Source organism: Lathyrus oleraceus, chromosome 3, assembly GCF_024323335.1.
Source record: "Lathyrus oleraceus cultivar Zhongwan6 chromosome 3, CAAS_Psat_ZW6_1.0, whole genome shotgun sequence".
Taxonomy (NCBI): domain Eukaryota; kingdom Viridiplantae; phylum Streptophyta; class Magnoliopsida; order Fabales; family Fabaceae; genus Lathyrus; species Lathyrus oleraceus.
Window position 1 is genome coordinate 449,757,788 of NC_066581.1, and position 17,040 is coordinate 449,774,827.

At 36.0% G+C, this 17,040-nt stretch overlaps 1 protein-coding gene across 1 annotated transcript; it reads left to right on the plus strand.

Annotated features, from left to right (window-relative positions):
- The first annotated feature begins 1,191 nt into the window (after positions 1–1,191).
- Positions 1,192–2,601, plus strand: LOC127131632 (uncharacterized). The gene is made up of 2 exons (XM_051060544.1): positions 1,192–1,212; positions 1,714–2,601. Exons 1-2 carry the CDS (start codon positions 1,192–1,194, stop codon positions 2,599–2,601), a joined length of 909 nt encoding a protein of 302 aa, XP_050916501.1.
- Positions 2,602–17,040: the final 14,439 nt, after the last annotated feature.

Genomic DNA, 17,040 nt, shown 5'->3' on the forward strand with positions numbered 1-17,040 from the left:
AACACTAGTTTTTGTTTAATTGAACAATAATTTGAACTTGATATTAACACGCAATCCTTGAGATCAACATTTGGAGAAGTCCCCCTTTATTACTACAAAAGGCAAAATAGTACACTTGCTATATTTCCGATCAAGTTTTTGGCGCCGTTGTCGGGAATTGCCAAAATATAAAGTTTGATTTTAGTTTAGTTAAAATTTTGTTGCTCTACAGTAAAATTATTTTTCTATCATGTATATAATTTCACTCACTAATCTATCTAATTTATTTATGTGAGGAGATCCCTTAACTAAATTTCTTTTTGACTCAGAAATCGAGAGAACCCTTCACTAGAGACTCAAACATGCTAGAGTGGCTAGACTGAATTCCAAAGAAGAAGTTCCCTCAACTCACTCAGATTTAGATTCAGAAATAGAAACTATGGCTGAAGTTCCTCCAATTCCACTTCCACCTCCGGAAAGACTCCTTAGTGATTATGGAGGTGCAAATGCACCGAGTAGTAGATTAACAATTGTCAACCAACCGGTGAATGTGAATAATTTTCAACTACATCCTAGCATAATCAATCAACTTGAAAGAAAACCTTTCACCAGAAAAGTGAATGAAGATGCAAACAAGCACTTGTAGAGATTTCTAACCATGAGTACCACTTTGAATATTAATGGTCATACAGATGAAAAAGAGAAGTTAAAAATGCTCCTGTTCACTTCAGTTGAAGAGGAGGAAGAATGGTTCTATTCTCTCCCTGTTGGCAGTATTACATCATGGGAAGAGATGGAAACGACTTTCTAAAATGAGCATTTTCTAGCATCGGTATTTCTGAGAAAAAGGTATGAAATCTCGAACTTCAAATAGAAGGAGGGTGAGTCTTTGAGAGATGCCTATAAAAGATTTAAAAGGGTTATGGTAGCTTACCCAACTCATAATATATCGACTGAACAAATGCAGATGTTTGTTAATGGGCTCAAAATAAAGACAAAACAATTGATTGATACAGCAGCTGGTGGCTCAACAAATTTCTCAACATCCATCGATATTAAAAAGATCATTGAAGCGATAGCTGTAAATGAGCATCTGGAATTGTATGATAGGTGTACGAGCAAACCTAAGGGAGTTATTGATCTGAAGCTGGAAACTAGTAAAATCTGGTTGAAGATACAGTAGTTGTTGAGGTGGAAAAGAAGTTGAAAGCTATGAATATAGGTACTCAACAGGTAAATCAAGTTCAACCTACTCAAACCATCACTTATGAAATTTGTAATGGACCTCATCACACCGTGCATGGCTTTGCAACCCCTGGACAAATTGAAGAGATACATTTTTTGAAGAAGAATAATCCATACTCTAACACTTACAGTCCAGGTTGGAAGAATCATCCAAACTTATCCTGGAAAGATCAGATGGGGAATGTTCCACCACAAGGTCAAGGTCAATACCAGACTCAATATCAACAACAACAACAACAAGCTCCAAAGAAAGAAGTCTGGGAGATTTCCATTGAAAAAATGGTCGCTCACATTATTCAGTTCCAAGAAAAGACTTGAAATAATTAGAAAAACACCACTGCCTCTATAAAAAATCTTGAAGTTCAGATGGGTCAGATAGGACAACAATTAGACTCAAATTCACAAGCTCTAGGTACCTTTCCTAGTGGTACAGTGACAGATCCTCGTGAAAATAATAATGTTAACATTGTGGTGACCTGAAATGGTAAGTCTCCTGAGAAACCGGAAGAAAACATTACAGAAGAAGATGGGTTGTTGGAAGTCGAGTTAGAAATCAAAGAAACAAAGAAAACGGAGAAGGATGTTGTGATAATTCCTATAAAGGAGAAAGAAAAAGTTGTCAAGCCAATCATTAAACTTCCTTATGCTCTGAGACAAAAGAAGAAAGGCCAACATAAGAAGAATTTTGAGAAGTTTTTGGAAATGTCTAAGAAACTTGAGATAAAAATTCCATTTTCTAAAGCTTTGGAGCAGATGCCAATATATGCCAAATTCATGAAAGACATCATCTCCAAAAAGAGCTCCACAAATATAGACCCAATCATCCTCACTGAAACTTGTTGTGTTATTCTCCAAGGTATGAAAATTCCTGTGAAAGAGAAAGATAGAGGTTATGTTACTATTCCTTGCACCATTGGTGATAGAAAATTCAAGAAGGCTCTGATTGATTTAGGAACTAGTGTGAGTTTGATATCGTTGTCCATTTATAAAAAATTGGAACTTGGCACCGTTCAAGACACTATGATGACTCTTCAGTTTGCTGATCGCTCAGTTAAGCGACCTTATGGAATTATGGAAGATGTTCTGGTAAAGATAGATAAATTTGTGTTTCTAGTTGACTTTGTCATTCTTGAGATGCCTGAATATGAGGAGATCCCTCTCATATTGGGAAGCCTTTTTTTTAGAAATGATGAAGAATTGAAAATTGATGCTCGAAACATTATGCAATACAAATATGATGTTGGCACGAGTCACACTGTAGGGGTAATAGATCAAGTGATTGCTCAAGGAATTGAAATGAAAACACCCCAGTTACCTTTAGAACGTGTTTTGAGTTTGTCAATTTTTGGAAGTGATGAAAATGAAAGAGAGTCATAAGTTTTAGCCATTATGGAAGCACAACCTCAGTGGATCAGATCTAAAACACACCGGTGGGAAGATTTAAGACCACCCCAATCATCAAAAAATACCTAAGAGCCTAAAAAGTGGACAGTTTTGAAACAACTACCTGAGAATCTGAAGTATGTGTTTCTTGATGGTGAAAAAGAAGGGCCCTACCATTATCAATTCTGGCTTAAAAAGTTTTCGAGAATAAGAACTCATCCAAGTACTCAAGAAATACAAGATTTCTATTGGATAGGCGATTGAGGGTTTGAAAGGTATTAGCCCAACAATTTGCATGCACAAGATTTTGATGGAAGATGATCTTAAGTCGGTGGTTCAAGCACAACGAAGATTTAATCCAGCTATGAAAGAAGTCGTGCACAACGAAGATTTAATACAGGTTGGAGAGTGTGCATTGATTACAGAAGGTTGAATATTTCAACAAAAAAGGACCATATCCCTTTTCCATTCATTGATCAAATGTTGGAAAGGTTGGCCGATCATGATTATTATTGTTTCCTTAACGGATACTCGGGGTACAATCAGATTGCAGTGGCCCCTGAAGATCAAGAGAAGACCGCTTTTACATGTCATTATGGTATTTTTGCAAATAGGAGAACGTCATTTGGGTTGTGCAACGCACCTGCCACGTTTCAGAGGTGTATGACATCCATATTCGCTGACATGCTTGAAAAACATATGGAAGTGTTTATGGATGACTTTTCTGTTTTCAGTTCTTCTTTTGATAAATGTTTGACTAACTTGTCTCTTGTGCTCGAAATATGCCAGCACACAAATTTGATCCTAAATTGGGAGAAGTGCCATTTTATGGTACGTGAAGGTATAATGTTGGGACACAAAATTTCCAACAAAGGCAAAAAAGTCGACAAAGCAAAAGTGGAGCTAATAGCTAATTTACCATCACCGATGAATGAAAAAGGTATAAGAAGCTTCTTGGGACATGCATGTTTTTACCACAGGTTCATCAGAGACTTTTCAAAGATCGCCAAACCGTTGACGAGCTTACTTGTGAAGGACACACCTTTTCTTTTTAACAAAAAGTGTAGTGAAGCATTTGAAATCTTGAAGAGGGAGTTGGTGTTTGCTCCTATAGTGATTGCCCCTGATTGGTCTCCCCTTTTGAGATCATGTGTGATGCAAGGGATACTTCAGTAGGGGCAGTGATCTTGCATGTGATTTGTTATGCAAGTCACGTGTTGAATTATGCCCAAATGAATTATGCAACCACGGAAAAAGAGTTGCTCACGGTTGTGTACGCTTTTGACAAATTCAGGTCTTACCTATTAGGATCAAAGGTAATTGTTTATACTGACCATGCTGCTTTGAAATATCTTTTTGCTAAACAGGAATCTAAACCAAGGTTGCTGAGATGGATTCTACTTTTGCAAGAGTTTGATACGGAAATCAGAGACTAAAAGGAATGTGAAAATATTGTTGCTGATCACTTATCCTGGATGTCCCTGATAAAAGAAACAAAGGAGAAACAACCAATCAAGGATGAGTTCATCGATGAACGAATCATAGATTTTACTGGTGTTCCATGTTTCGCAGACTATGGGAACTATTTAGTAGGTGGAATAATACGTGACGATTTTAATTCTAACTGTCGCATCTCGAAAAATATGATTCCTCGCGATGGTTATGGAAAAAATTAGTTCGAACAGAGTCGCCACCAAACTTTATTTATTCCAATGAAGGAATAGGAAAATATCGATAAAACCTTTAAAAATAGAATAATGGTCATTGCAACCATATTCGGGTTCAGGAGTCGATTACGCTAGGGGAAGGTATTAGCACCCCTCACGTCCGTTGTACTCAACAAGAACCTTTTAGTTAAATTTACGATTTGAATGTTAGCTAAATGTTATTTGTTTTCTTCGAGTGAATATAGGATTAAAAATAGAGATGGATGGAAACCTCAGAAAGGGGGAAATGGGAGTTTTTTTTATTAGTGTGCTCGCGAAGATCTAGCAATCTCCTGCCTACGTATCTTTATAGTTGAATAAGGAAATCAGAGCATTCGTAGTTCGGGGAACTACGGTTGGTTGGTGTCTTTTAGTGAACAACTGTTTAGATCACGTTCTAAAGGCTAAACGTTGGCTTGTTTACTCTCGGCGGAGGCTTAAGCACTAGTTTGTTGTGCGCGTTAGAAGGGATTAAACAACGTTCTTTCTAAAAAGAGTTTTGATCACACGGGGGTGACAAGTTGGATTAATATGTTGGATGTTTGGTTTGATTGGTTTAGATCACACGTGGGCGAGAAAAAGATAGATTTGATGTGTTAAGATATTTTGTTGGATGATGATTACTTGGATAGTCGAGTAAGGCAACTCGTATCGTAATAGTCGAGGAAAAGAATCGAAGGCTCTAGAACATATACCGCTTCATCCTTAATTGCAAAAGAATTTGATAATAATTAAGGTGTTTTAAATGGACGACAAATACTCGGATAGTCGAGTAAGACAACTCGTATCCTAATAGTCGAGGAGAGGAATCGAAGGCTCTAGACCATCCCCAATTTCATCCTTTCTTATAAAAGGGTTTGATAATAGTTAAGATGTTTTCGAATAGATGACGAATACTCAGATAGTCGATTAAGACAACTCGTATCCTAATAATCGAGGAGAGGAATTGAAGGCTCTAGACCGTCTCCCTTATTATCCTTAATTGATTATGAAAATAAATTTGTGTATGGTTGATGTATTTGATATAAACGACAAATGATCGGATAATCGAGTAAGGAAACTCGTATCCAAGTATTTGAGGAGAGGAATTGAAGGCTTAAGACCATCTACCTTTTTGTTCAGTTTATTATAAAAATGATTGTTCAAAAGAGCTAGAAGTTTGTAAAGAAGTAACAATTGTTTTGACTAACCGAGTAAGGGAACTCGTATTCAAACAATCGAGGAGAGGAGTTGAAGCCTCAAAACCATCCCCCTTTTCATTTCTAAATGAAGTGATTTTTAATCGTGATTTAGGTATTTTGAATTTAACTTGAATAAGAATACTCGATGTTGGATCGAGGTTTTTAATTTTTTTGTGTGGATAAATTGAATTATATTGAGCGTATCAATCATCTAACTGATTAATTAATAACCGAATAGGTCTTATTGTAAAAAAGCCAAAGAGTAAGCTATGTGAGGTTGATGGAGATGCTTAAAAGCAATCGACTTACAAAGGTATTCGAAGAATGGGCTTGATATTAAATCGAGTAGTTGTGATTTTAGTGGTTTGTATTAATGATGAAATGGAGTTGGTGATTGAAATTGTGATAATGAAAGAAATCGACCAACGTTTAATTATCGAAATTAATTTTAAAATTCAGTCAAATTGATTAATTCAATTAATTAAGATTAATTGTCAAAAATTATTTAATTGGAAATTAATATAATAAAATAATTAAGTTAATTAAATATAAAAAAATTATCTAATTAATCAATACTTTAATTGAATAATTAATTTTTTGAAAAAAAAGAAATAAGTGACAATATTGAAAATAGTTGAATTGAATTGGCCACTATGTGCTCATAAACCGGTTTGTGTGAGATGACAACATGAGTAATGTCATACGCAAAATCATAACTCGGTGAAAATATTCAATTGATATACTGAAAATTGAGTGACATAACGACATATAAATGTCGAATCCACGGATTTAATTTGACTTTATACGATGAAATAATCAAAACAACAACCCAAGCATATCAATACAAATATTATGAATTTTATAGTGATCAAAATATGAAATAAAAATGAACACATACATCGTAATTGAACCAAAATATACATTAAAGCCAAAAAACAAGAATTAGAACTCTACTTAATCAACGTATGAAATCTATTTGGGAAAGAACAAGAACAACATCTTTATCATTTAAACACAACTAGTACTTACTTCAACAAACTAGTTCTAAATAATAGTCAAAACATCCTACTGATTCTAAATAATAGTTAAAATATTCTACTGATTCTAAATAATAGTTAGAATGTTCTACTTGGCTAAATCACATTAATAAAAAGATGAGTAATAACTAAAGTAAGGTAGAAAGAAAAAATAATAATATAAAAGAAAGACGAAACAGAGTATGAATTCATATACCCTCACTGAGTTGGACTTGGATCAATAAGGACCGCATATGCGACGTCTACTCCCTTTTAAAAGCTAACTACTCAGCTTTAGTAAATCAGATGCGAATGATATCCATACTTGAGCAAGAATGAGTGTAGCGGGATTTTCGTTACCTTTAGGTTTATTGACTAAACCAAAACTCAACATACAATTCGAGTCGCCACCGCACTTTTATTTATCCAAAGGAAAGGCTAAAAAGCGAACAAAGGCCAAGGTAAGAAGTTTTTTAAATCAAACACTAATAAAAATGTCAGGGATCTAGGTAGGGGGTTGGTTATGAAATGGGAAGGTTTTACGCACCCAAAACATCCTTAGTACTCTAAGGGAACCCTTTTTGCAAATATGTGTTGTGGGTGGGTATTTGTGAAAATATTTGTACAAAAGATTGGGGGGATGAGAAAAGCATAGATTATATTTACAAATTTTGTTGTTTGAATGGATGAACCCATTGCCTATGTACCATCACAAGGGAGGATCAAAACCTCGTAGTTCGGGGCAAAAATCTCAAAGATTGGTGAATTAATTTTAATCAAAAGCCTTAAGGTCTTTTGTTATTAAACGGAGAAAACTCATCCTAAACCAACAATACACCATGTGAGGAAGGCTTCAACATGCTAGTTAGGGGTTAACCCTATAATAAGCATGGAATTCTTATAATCCAACACTAAGGATGAGGTGAGATTCACATCAACAACTATGATAACTCAAACCTATGACTAATGTTTTTGAAAAGGTTTTAACAAGTGGCCATTGGAACCACAAAACAACTTGAAATGGGTTATATTTACAAGTTAAAGTTATTTACAAAATGAAATCAAAGTTGAATTAAAGTTTATTCACAATGAGTGTTTATGAAAAAGAGTTTTAAAAAAAAAGTCAAAGGCTTAAGGCCTAGGTTTCTAATTTGAAACAAAGTCAAAGTTTGAAGAAAAAAATATTTTTGGCTTGGTTAGAGTGGGGAGAAGAAGAGAAGGGCTAGCCCTAAAGCATACAAAGATAAGAGAAGAAAGATAAAACCCTTGGAGTTCCTTTTCTTGAAGTCATAAAGATGACTCAAGATGCTCCTTTCCTTTGGACTTAGCACACAAACAAGTAATCAAACAATTTAGATTCAAGCTCCTAGGACCTCCATTTGGCTTGTCTCTTAACTTGGCTACTCATGACAATGGTCCTCTTTTCAATCTCAAAGTGGGATCCCTATCACACAAAAGCAAACATCAAAAAGTTCACAACACAATAAGGGGAATGGACAAAGAATAAGTTTGGGATGAGAAGTCCTTTAAGATCAACTTGGAATTTTAGCATTCTAAAGGCATGAGGCCTAGTTGCTCTTCAACAAATTTAGTATTCTAAAGGCATGAGGCCTAGTTGCTCTTGAACTGCTTTAAGCATAGGTAAGTCCTAATTCTAAGTCCTTTCTCCTTTTACATTTTGGTTCACACAAGACAAACACAAAAAAAACACAAGATAGCAATATATTTATATACAATAATGGGCTCAAATGAGCAAAAGAAAAATGACATAAACATAAAATATGTGCTCAAGTGAGCAAAGTGAAAATCAATATGAATAAATGAGCAAGAAATAAATGGCATTAAAAGTAAATGGCAAGAAATTAAATAATCAAATTAAAGTTAGTAGTTAGTTTGGTTATGTTAGTTTGTCATAAGACAATGTAGCGCTATGTTAAGCAAACGTAAGTGGACTAATGTAGTAGTCACACCTATCTGAGGTTGGTCAATAAAGATATAGGCAAATAAACACAAGTTAGAGATCATGACTACTAAGCCAAGATCCATAAACTTGCCATGCCAAAACAAAAGGGGAAGGGCCTTGTATTGTCTTTAGGTTATTTGCTTGACCAAGAAGCAACCTATCTTGGACACAAAACAACTCACTTGATCATGGATCAAGTTGAGTTTGGTTTGGATCAAAGAAGGTTAAACCTCTCATTTGTCAACACCAACCATAAGAACTTAACTCATTGGCCATTGATGAAAAGAATGGGGTGAAGATGAAAGGGAGGAGAAAAGAATACATCAATCAAATTCCAATTGATCAAATATGGATCAAACCAACATCAATCAACACCAAACAGAAAAGAAATGAAGATTACAAGTCAACAATTTTTTTTTTGGTATTTTTGAATTAAAATAAAATGCAAATAAAAAAATAAACAAATAAAGTCAAACCTCAAATTCAATTCAAATCAACTTCAACAAGTCCAATTAAATTCTCATAGGTTCAACATGGTCAAACAAGCTTTGACTAATTTTCTCAACAATTTTGGAAATGATAAAGTATTTAAAAAAATTGAAAACAATTAAAAATAGCACAAAATGGACTAAAATCTCAAATAAATCTCAAATCAAACAAGAAATTGATGAGACTATTTTTCATTGATTTATCATGATCCATAAATGCTAGGAAAACATTGTTGGATTTTTCAAAAGTCAGAAAGTATTTTAAAATGAATTAAAACTATTAAAAACCAAATAATTCACAAAAAGTATTAAATGAAGCCACAAAAATAATTAAAAATCAAAATATGAAACTATATTTTTCAAAATTTTTTTTGGAGTTGGTCTCATATTTTTATGAATTCAAATAAATTTTTTATGAATTTTTGAAAATAAAAAGAATTAACTGAAAATAAAATGAAAATAGAAATAATGGAAAATCCAACGCCACAAGATGGATTCATTAATTGACGTGGCAAGGTTGAATGGCTCATATATGAGGGCGCATGATATATATTAGTCAAGCGCGCAACATCTTGAATTAAAATAAGTAAACACAATGGATGAATGAGATTAAAACGTGGAAGCCAGATCCAAGGGCTGGGAAGCAAGACACGTTGTAGTGGTGGTGGAAACCACCGTCTTCTCCGGAGAGCCAACAGAATCCGGCCACCAGTTGCAGAGAAAAAAAGTTTAACAAAAATGGAAAGTAAGGACATGGAAACGAAGCTCGTGTGATGGAGATCACCATGTATCCATGGATCTTTCTCACTCTTCCTATATTGAGAGGAATGTGAAATGAAAGATCATGGTGTTCAAACTGAAAGTGCATGAAATGGAAAATTGAAACCACCATTGGCTTGCCTAAATGTGAGGACTTTAGAAAACCACACAAACACAAGAATACTACATTGAAATGAGAGTTTTAGATCCAAATTTTTTGAAGGTATACCTCTGAATTGAAGCTCTTCAGGCCACAAAATCTTCAAGATATTGGTTCCTCTTTGCTCTAGGGATGCAGTGGAAGTGAAAGGCTAAGGAATTAAACTTTGAAGATCAGCTAATGATGTTGAATTTCAAGCTCGAAAGTGAGAAAAAAATTGATCAAATTCCTTTGGTATGGCTATGGTTTCAATGATGTAGCAATTCAGAGTCCAAAAGGTTGATGAATGAATGAGAGGGTGGCTCTATTTATAGCTGAAAGTCTCAAATGATCACACTTCTCATGTGTGCATGGCAAATTGAAATTGGATGCATGAGCCTGTACAGGCGCGTGTGAGGCCCAATGATGAGTGAAACATCTTGCTGAGTTCATATGGAATGGATTTGGATGTGTACATGAAATGAAATCAGCTTGCATACCATGAAATAAAATGAAATATCCAAAATGCACATTCATGGAGAGGTCTTCGAAACTCCCAAATGGTAAGTCCAAAAGAGCATTGTGAGTACTGGTTGGAAAGCCCTTGAAATAAGGAACAAAAGTCGTGCTGGGAAAAAAATTCATTTGGCATTTGGAAATTGATGAAAACTGGCTTGGAAAATCCAAGTACAAAACATGTTCAAAGTACTTTGAAATTTTTTCCCAAAAGCAAGCTTAATCAAACACTTCTTTTTGCATGATGCAAGCTTCAAATGGAAACACCTACAACATAAAAGTTGTATATCTTTTCAAGGTGATCATTTTAGACTCAAAGTTTGCATCATTTGGATTTTCTATGACAAAGTTATGGGCATTTGAAGTTGGGTACTTTTTCAAATTCAATAAATTAGGTCCAATGTGACCTATAATGTTTTGTATTAGCACATGTATTTATTTTAGGATTATGAAATTTTTTCCAACATAACATTTGAAGTAAACATCTCAAGATTTCCAATGCATTTTGTCCCACGTCAAAATCATAAAAATTAAGGAGGTTATGCCCTTGGTAGGTTGACCCAAAATCAGGGTTTCAATCAAAAGGACCTATAATGTTTTGAAATGAATGATGACTTTCCAAGTTTCAAATGGATTTTTTATGAACATGAAAGTTGTTCATATGGGTTTTAAGAACATTTTTCTCTTAGGTTCATCTTCATTTCACAAAGACATAAAAAGTTATATCTCAATGGTGCTCAGCTTAGTCAGATGACTTGACTGGTCAACTTTTCAAGGCCAAACTTCCAATATTGATGAATAAATGATTGAGGGGCCTCAAATAGGCTCACATATGCATAAAATGATGAATGAAAGAACTTACCTTTCTTAAATTTAATCATAGGTTGAGGTTGCTTCATGGGCAAGGCACAATCAAAGCTTAGTTGAATTAGGGTTTCCTTGGGAGATATATATGATGATTAGGAGTTTTGTGGACCATTCATGCTTTTTCTCATCCTCATCTAGCCATTTCATTGAGATTAGGAGCCTCCTAGGAGCATTATGGAGCACATGATCACTTGAGCTTCAAAACAAAAAGATTTAGTGACATATTTTTGTGCTTTTGGTTAGTAATCAAAATAAGAAAAGCAATAATATACAATACAAGCATGCTTGGTGGTCTCAAAACACTCAAACAAGTCCCAACCCTAGGGTTAAGGAGCCAAACATGCTATGATCCTTGAGGCAATGCACTTGTGCAAAAACATGATGCCATGAGGGATCTTAGGGTCAAAATTAGGGTCTTACAATGAGCAAAGGCAGCATGGTGACAAACACAAAAGTGTGGTAAGGACGATGGAGTTCTAGTCGCGGACGAAGGGAACTCTTTTGCTATCTTCCCATTAGGAACCAATATTTGAGGCACCAACACCAAGCGAAAATTGAGCAGTAGATCTTCGAGATACTTTTTTTTCTATTTACCATCTATGACTTATATCAGGGGAGCACATCATTGAGAGTCGTTATTGGGGTTTAGTGAGTTATTGAGTGGTTTATGGGTTGGTTCAGAGGTGTGGCGTATGATGGTGACTTCAACTGAGGTTTTTCGGTGGAATGATTCTGATGATGGAAAAGTGCGAAGAGGAATGAGGGAGGTGTGCTTATAGATGGTGAAGGTTCATAGATCTGGAAGTTTCGAAGGGTGGTCTTGGAGTTTGTTGCGGTATTCACGGTGAGGTGTGTTGTGTGGCGGTATCTGTTGGTGATGGAGAGTGAATAAGATGTAGTGGTACCGTGGATGTTGGAGGTAACACTATGAAGAAGAAGGAGGTAGGGATTATGGTGTGGAGCGGTGAATGTAAGTGGAAGGATTTCCAGAAACAGAGGGAGAGAAAAAGTTGAAGGAGATGATCGTCATGTGAGAGAAGGTGGAGGGATCGCTTTTCTTGGTTTTTCTGGTGAGAGAGGGTCTTTTCGTTAATCCCCTAAGTGGGGAGCCAAAACATGGAATCCTTCCCCTTTTCCTCTGTCCGTGAAAACCTATTTTTTCCTCATGCTTTTTGGTTTTCTCTTTTTCTTTTTCGAAGAGAGAGAGAGTCCTTTTTCTCTTAAGAGATTCTCCTCCTTTTGTCTGAAAAATGCTAGATGTTCCTCTTTCTTAGTAACATCTCTTTTTTTAGGTGTGTGGTCCCCTCCTCCATGAAGCGATCCGTTGGCCTTTAAGAGAGCCTTTTTCCTCTTTGAGATAGGGACGCCACTTGTCCCATTGCCAATGGAGAGATAGTGTAGAGGTGCATGTAATCTTATTAGGAGGAGAAAATCTTTTAATTTTTCTGATTTTTTTTATTTAACTATTTATTTAAACTTCTATTTTATGATTTGATGAATAAAATAAGACAAGGATTGCAAAAATAGGTTGTTGATTAATTCGAATCAACGATTCAGATTGAATCAAAGAAGCACAAAAAGAAACACATCTCTTTAAATAATTTGAAATGTCTAAAATGCCCTTTCTAGATTATTTAACTAATTTAAATAATTCAAATCAATTAAGTCAAATAAAATTGACAATTCTCTAAAATAAATGTGATAAAAATAAAATGAAGACATGGTCATTCCTATTTAAATTTTCTTAATATTTTGATGAAAGAATAAAAATAAAATAACTGAAAATGAATAAATGTTGGGCAAAAATTTGCTCAAAAAATTAAATCGAATGCACTAAAATGATCAACACGAAGTATACTTATTGAAAAAATGCAGCGTTTCTTTAAATTTTGAAATAAATTTTGATCGGTTAAAAGGTTCAGCCGGGTCGAAATGCGACTGAAAAAGTCATCGAAAAATAAAATGAGCATACCAGATTAAGCTACGTGAACCGTAGATTAATAATACTGACATCTGCAAGCTTGATTTCGAAACGTTTTACCTGCTGATTTTTCCCGTGCTTGAGGAATGATTTAACCAATTTGTCTGTATATTCAAGAATTTATTTTAACAGATATTTTAGGTATTATTCATGATGAAATGCATGTTATGTTGTACATATGATGCAAACTGAAATTAAAATCGAATTTATGAAAGTTTTAAAAATGTCCGGACAAAATTGGGGTATGACACTAACAAAAAGAAAAAGTTTTTGCATGATTGCAGGTTTTCTTTGTGGGACGATTCGTTCTTGTACAAAAAGGGGATACACGGGTTGGTTCGAAGGTGTGTTCTGGAGGAAGAACAAAGGGACATCCTCAAAGCATGCCATGACTCGGAATATGGAGGACACTTTAGTGGAGATAGAACAACATCAAAACTCCTCCAGTATGGGTTATACTGGCCTACACTATTCAAGGATGCTCAAAGCATAGTGAAGGAATGTGATGGATGTCAGATGATGGGTAATATTTTGAAGAGAAATCAGATGCCTTAAAATGCTATGTTGGAGGTTGAGTTGTTTGATGTATGGGGAATAGACTTCATGGGACCATTTTCACCTTCATTTAGAAAGCATTACATCTTGGTCGCTGTTGATTATGTGTCAAAGTGGGTAGAAGTTGTAGCATTACCCATAAATGATGCTAAAGTTGTGGTCAATTTCCTCAAAAACTACATTTTTTCTAGGTTTGAGGTACCAAGAGCATTAATTAGTGACGAAGGTACTCACTTTCTAAACAAGTTGATGGAGAATCTATTAAGGAAATACAACTTGAAGCACAAATTGCAACACCTTATTATCATCAAACGAGTGGACATGTTGAAGTATCTAACAGACAAATAAAGAAGATTCTAGAAAAGACTGTTAGTGCTTCTCGAAAAGATTGGTCAATAAAGTTGGAGGATGCACTATGGGCGTACAGAACAACATTCAAAACCCCAATAGGTATGTCCCTTTATCAATTGGTCTACGGTAAAGCATGTCATTTATCGCTCGAACTAGAGCACAAAGCATTTTGTGCCTCCAAATTCCTGAACCGTGATCTTTCAAAAGCCGATGAATCCCTGATTATTCAAATACATGAGTTATAAGAGTATAGAAATCAGGCTTATGAAAATGCCAAAAGATACAAAGAGCAAACAAAAAAATGGCATGACCAAAGAATTCAGAAGAAGGAATTTTAGGAGGTATAGTTGGTTTTGTTGTTTAATTCCAGGTTGAAGCTATTTCCTAGAAAGGTGAGGTCAAGATGGTCCGGATCATTTGTGATTCATAAATTATTCTCGCATGGAGAAATCGAGCTCGAAAATCCATCCAACGGGAACACTTTTAAGGTGAATGGGAAGAGATTAAAACCATACTACCAAGGACAAGATAGTGGTCTGGTAGATGATGTTTGTCTTACTGGATAAGATGGGCGACCGTCGAGCCATGCGATGTTAAACAATGCGCTTCGTGGGAGGAAACCCTTGCGTTTTATTTCTAATTATTGTTTTTGTTTTTGTTTGGTGTTTTAGGTTTTTTTAGGTATGCACAGTGCCTTACATAAAAGGGTGGAAGGACTCAAGTAAATATGGAATTTGCATAAGCATCCGGGAAGGAAGTTGTACCGGGAGGAAAGATCAAATCCGAAAAAAAGAGAGAGGATTTTTTTGAAGATAAACCAGCCACCTGACACAGCCACCCGTGGCCTTTGACATGTCCCATGTCAGGATCACTGAAGGAGGGTTTCAAAATGGGAATTGCAGGAGCCTGACACGGCCAACCATGGCGCTTGACATGACCCGTGTCAGGAGAACTGAAGGAAGCCATCCAACATTGAAATTACAACAGCCTGACAAGGCCGTCTGTGGTGCTTGACACGACCCGTGTCAGGACCACTAAAACATGTTGTCCAAATTTGGAGTGATGGAAGCCTGACACAATCAACCGTGGTGCTTGACATGGCCTGTGTCAGGCCTGCAATTTGAAAATTTGAAATTTGTTTAGAATCTTTTGTGGACCCTACCCCTTATTAAACCCACTAACCACACTCCAAAATATGATTTTCTCTCATATTCTCTCATTATTTCTCATTATCTCTCATAAACCTCATATTCTTCACCTCTAATCTCTCTCATAACCAAAACCTCTATTAGAACCTCCACAAAATCTTCCACCTTTACCATATTCTCCACCCTAATTTAAAAACTTCCGTCAGCAAACCTTCATTATTTTTTATCCCCGTCACATTCACGGTGTCCGTTTTTCCTAATTTCAATTTTGAAACTCTCTTATTTTTTTTCAGGTACGAAAATGCCCCCGAATAGGATTGTTAAAGGTAAGCAACAAATGGCTAAGACCTCAAGGCCACGGAAGAGGAGTAGTCGTACACCAAACTTGTATAACATTGTCTTCAATAACTCGGAGCAAGAGCGACGGTACGCCATTCATAGAAAGTGGAAGTTGACCCCCACAAGGTACATGTGTGAGCAAACCCTTCATGACTTAGGCTTAAAAATTGGAATTGATCAGAAGTTCCATTGTTGGGAATGTTGGAACTCATGTGTCTCGAGGCGCCTACTTATGAGCACATCACACTTGAATTTTTAAGTACACTTGAGTTCCAACTGGAGAAACGGTAGATTGACACTACGAGGTACTACTATGGTACGCTCAAATTCCATATTTTTAATAATAATCATGGGTTATCTTTTGAGGAGTTGGATGGTATTCTCTGACTTCCACTGTACGTACCTGGCAGGGTCCCTAAAGAGTTTGCTCCACACGATTTTTCGACTGCTATAACAGGGAGGACTGATTACACCTCCAAATGTGCAAAGGCCTCAGGCATCCTGAACACTTGCTTCCGATATGCCCAAAAAGAACTGGCATATAATTTGTTTGAATAGGGTGATAGGACGAGCGTGGTAACTTAGAGGGAGTTATTCTTCCCGTACTCTATAGCATAAAATCAGTCCATCAATGTTGTTGCCTTTGCAACTGACTATTTGGGGAGAGTTGGATGGGCAGACTCCTGTGGTATTTCTGTTGGGGGCATGATTACCCAGATTGCTGAACATTTTGGTTATCATGCGGTTTTTCTTAAGGAGACCCCTGTGGCAGGTAAGACCAAAATTTATATGTCAACTCTCATTCAATAAGGGATGATTTCTATTTCCCGTGATTATTACTCTGTGGTGACCCATAAAAGGTTTATCATTGCCTTACCTAATCCTGACAGAGTAAGTATTTCTGATTATGCTAACTGGTTATATATGAGTGCTGACCCTGGTGACAAGGAATGCTACAATGATGAAAATGTGGTTACAGGTGAACCTATGCATGAACACGATCAACATCAGGAGCAAGATCCAACCCAACAGGGTGTTAGGTCCTTATCCATGAATCAAGACCAATGGGATTGGGTATATACTGAGCTCGGTGACCTTAGAACTAAGCAATCAAGACAAGGAATCGAGCAGGCGCGGCAAGGGGAAGTTTTGGATGAGATGGACATGATGATGTGACAGTTAATGTTGCATTTTCCGCCACAACCTCTTCACTAGGGCACTGTGAGTCACCCTCCTCAATTTTTTTCTAAAACATTGAGGCTAATATTTAGTTCAAGCGTGGGGGAGGTTTAATTATGCTTTTAGTTTCTATTTCCTTTTTTTTCCTTTTTGTTTAACTGTTTTACATTGGTTTGTCTGTTACTGTTGGGTTTCATTTGCTGCATGTATTTCAGGTTCTTGGTGTTGTTGTTGGTTAGGTGATG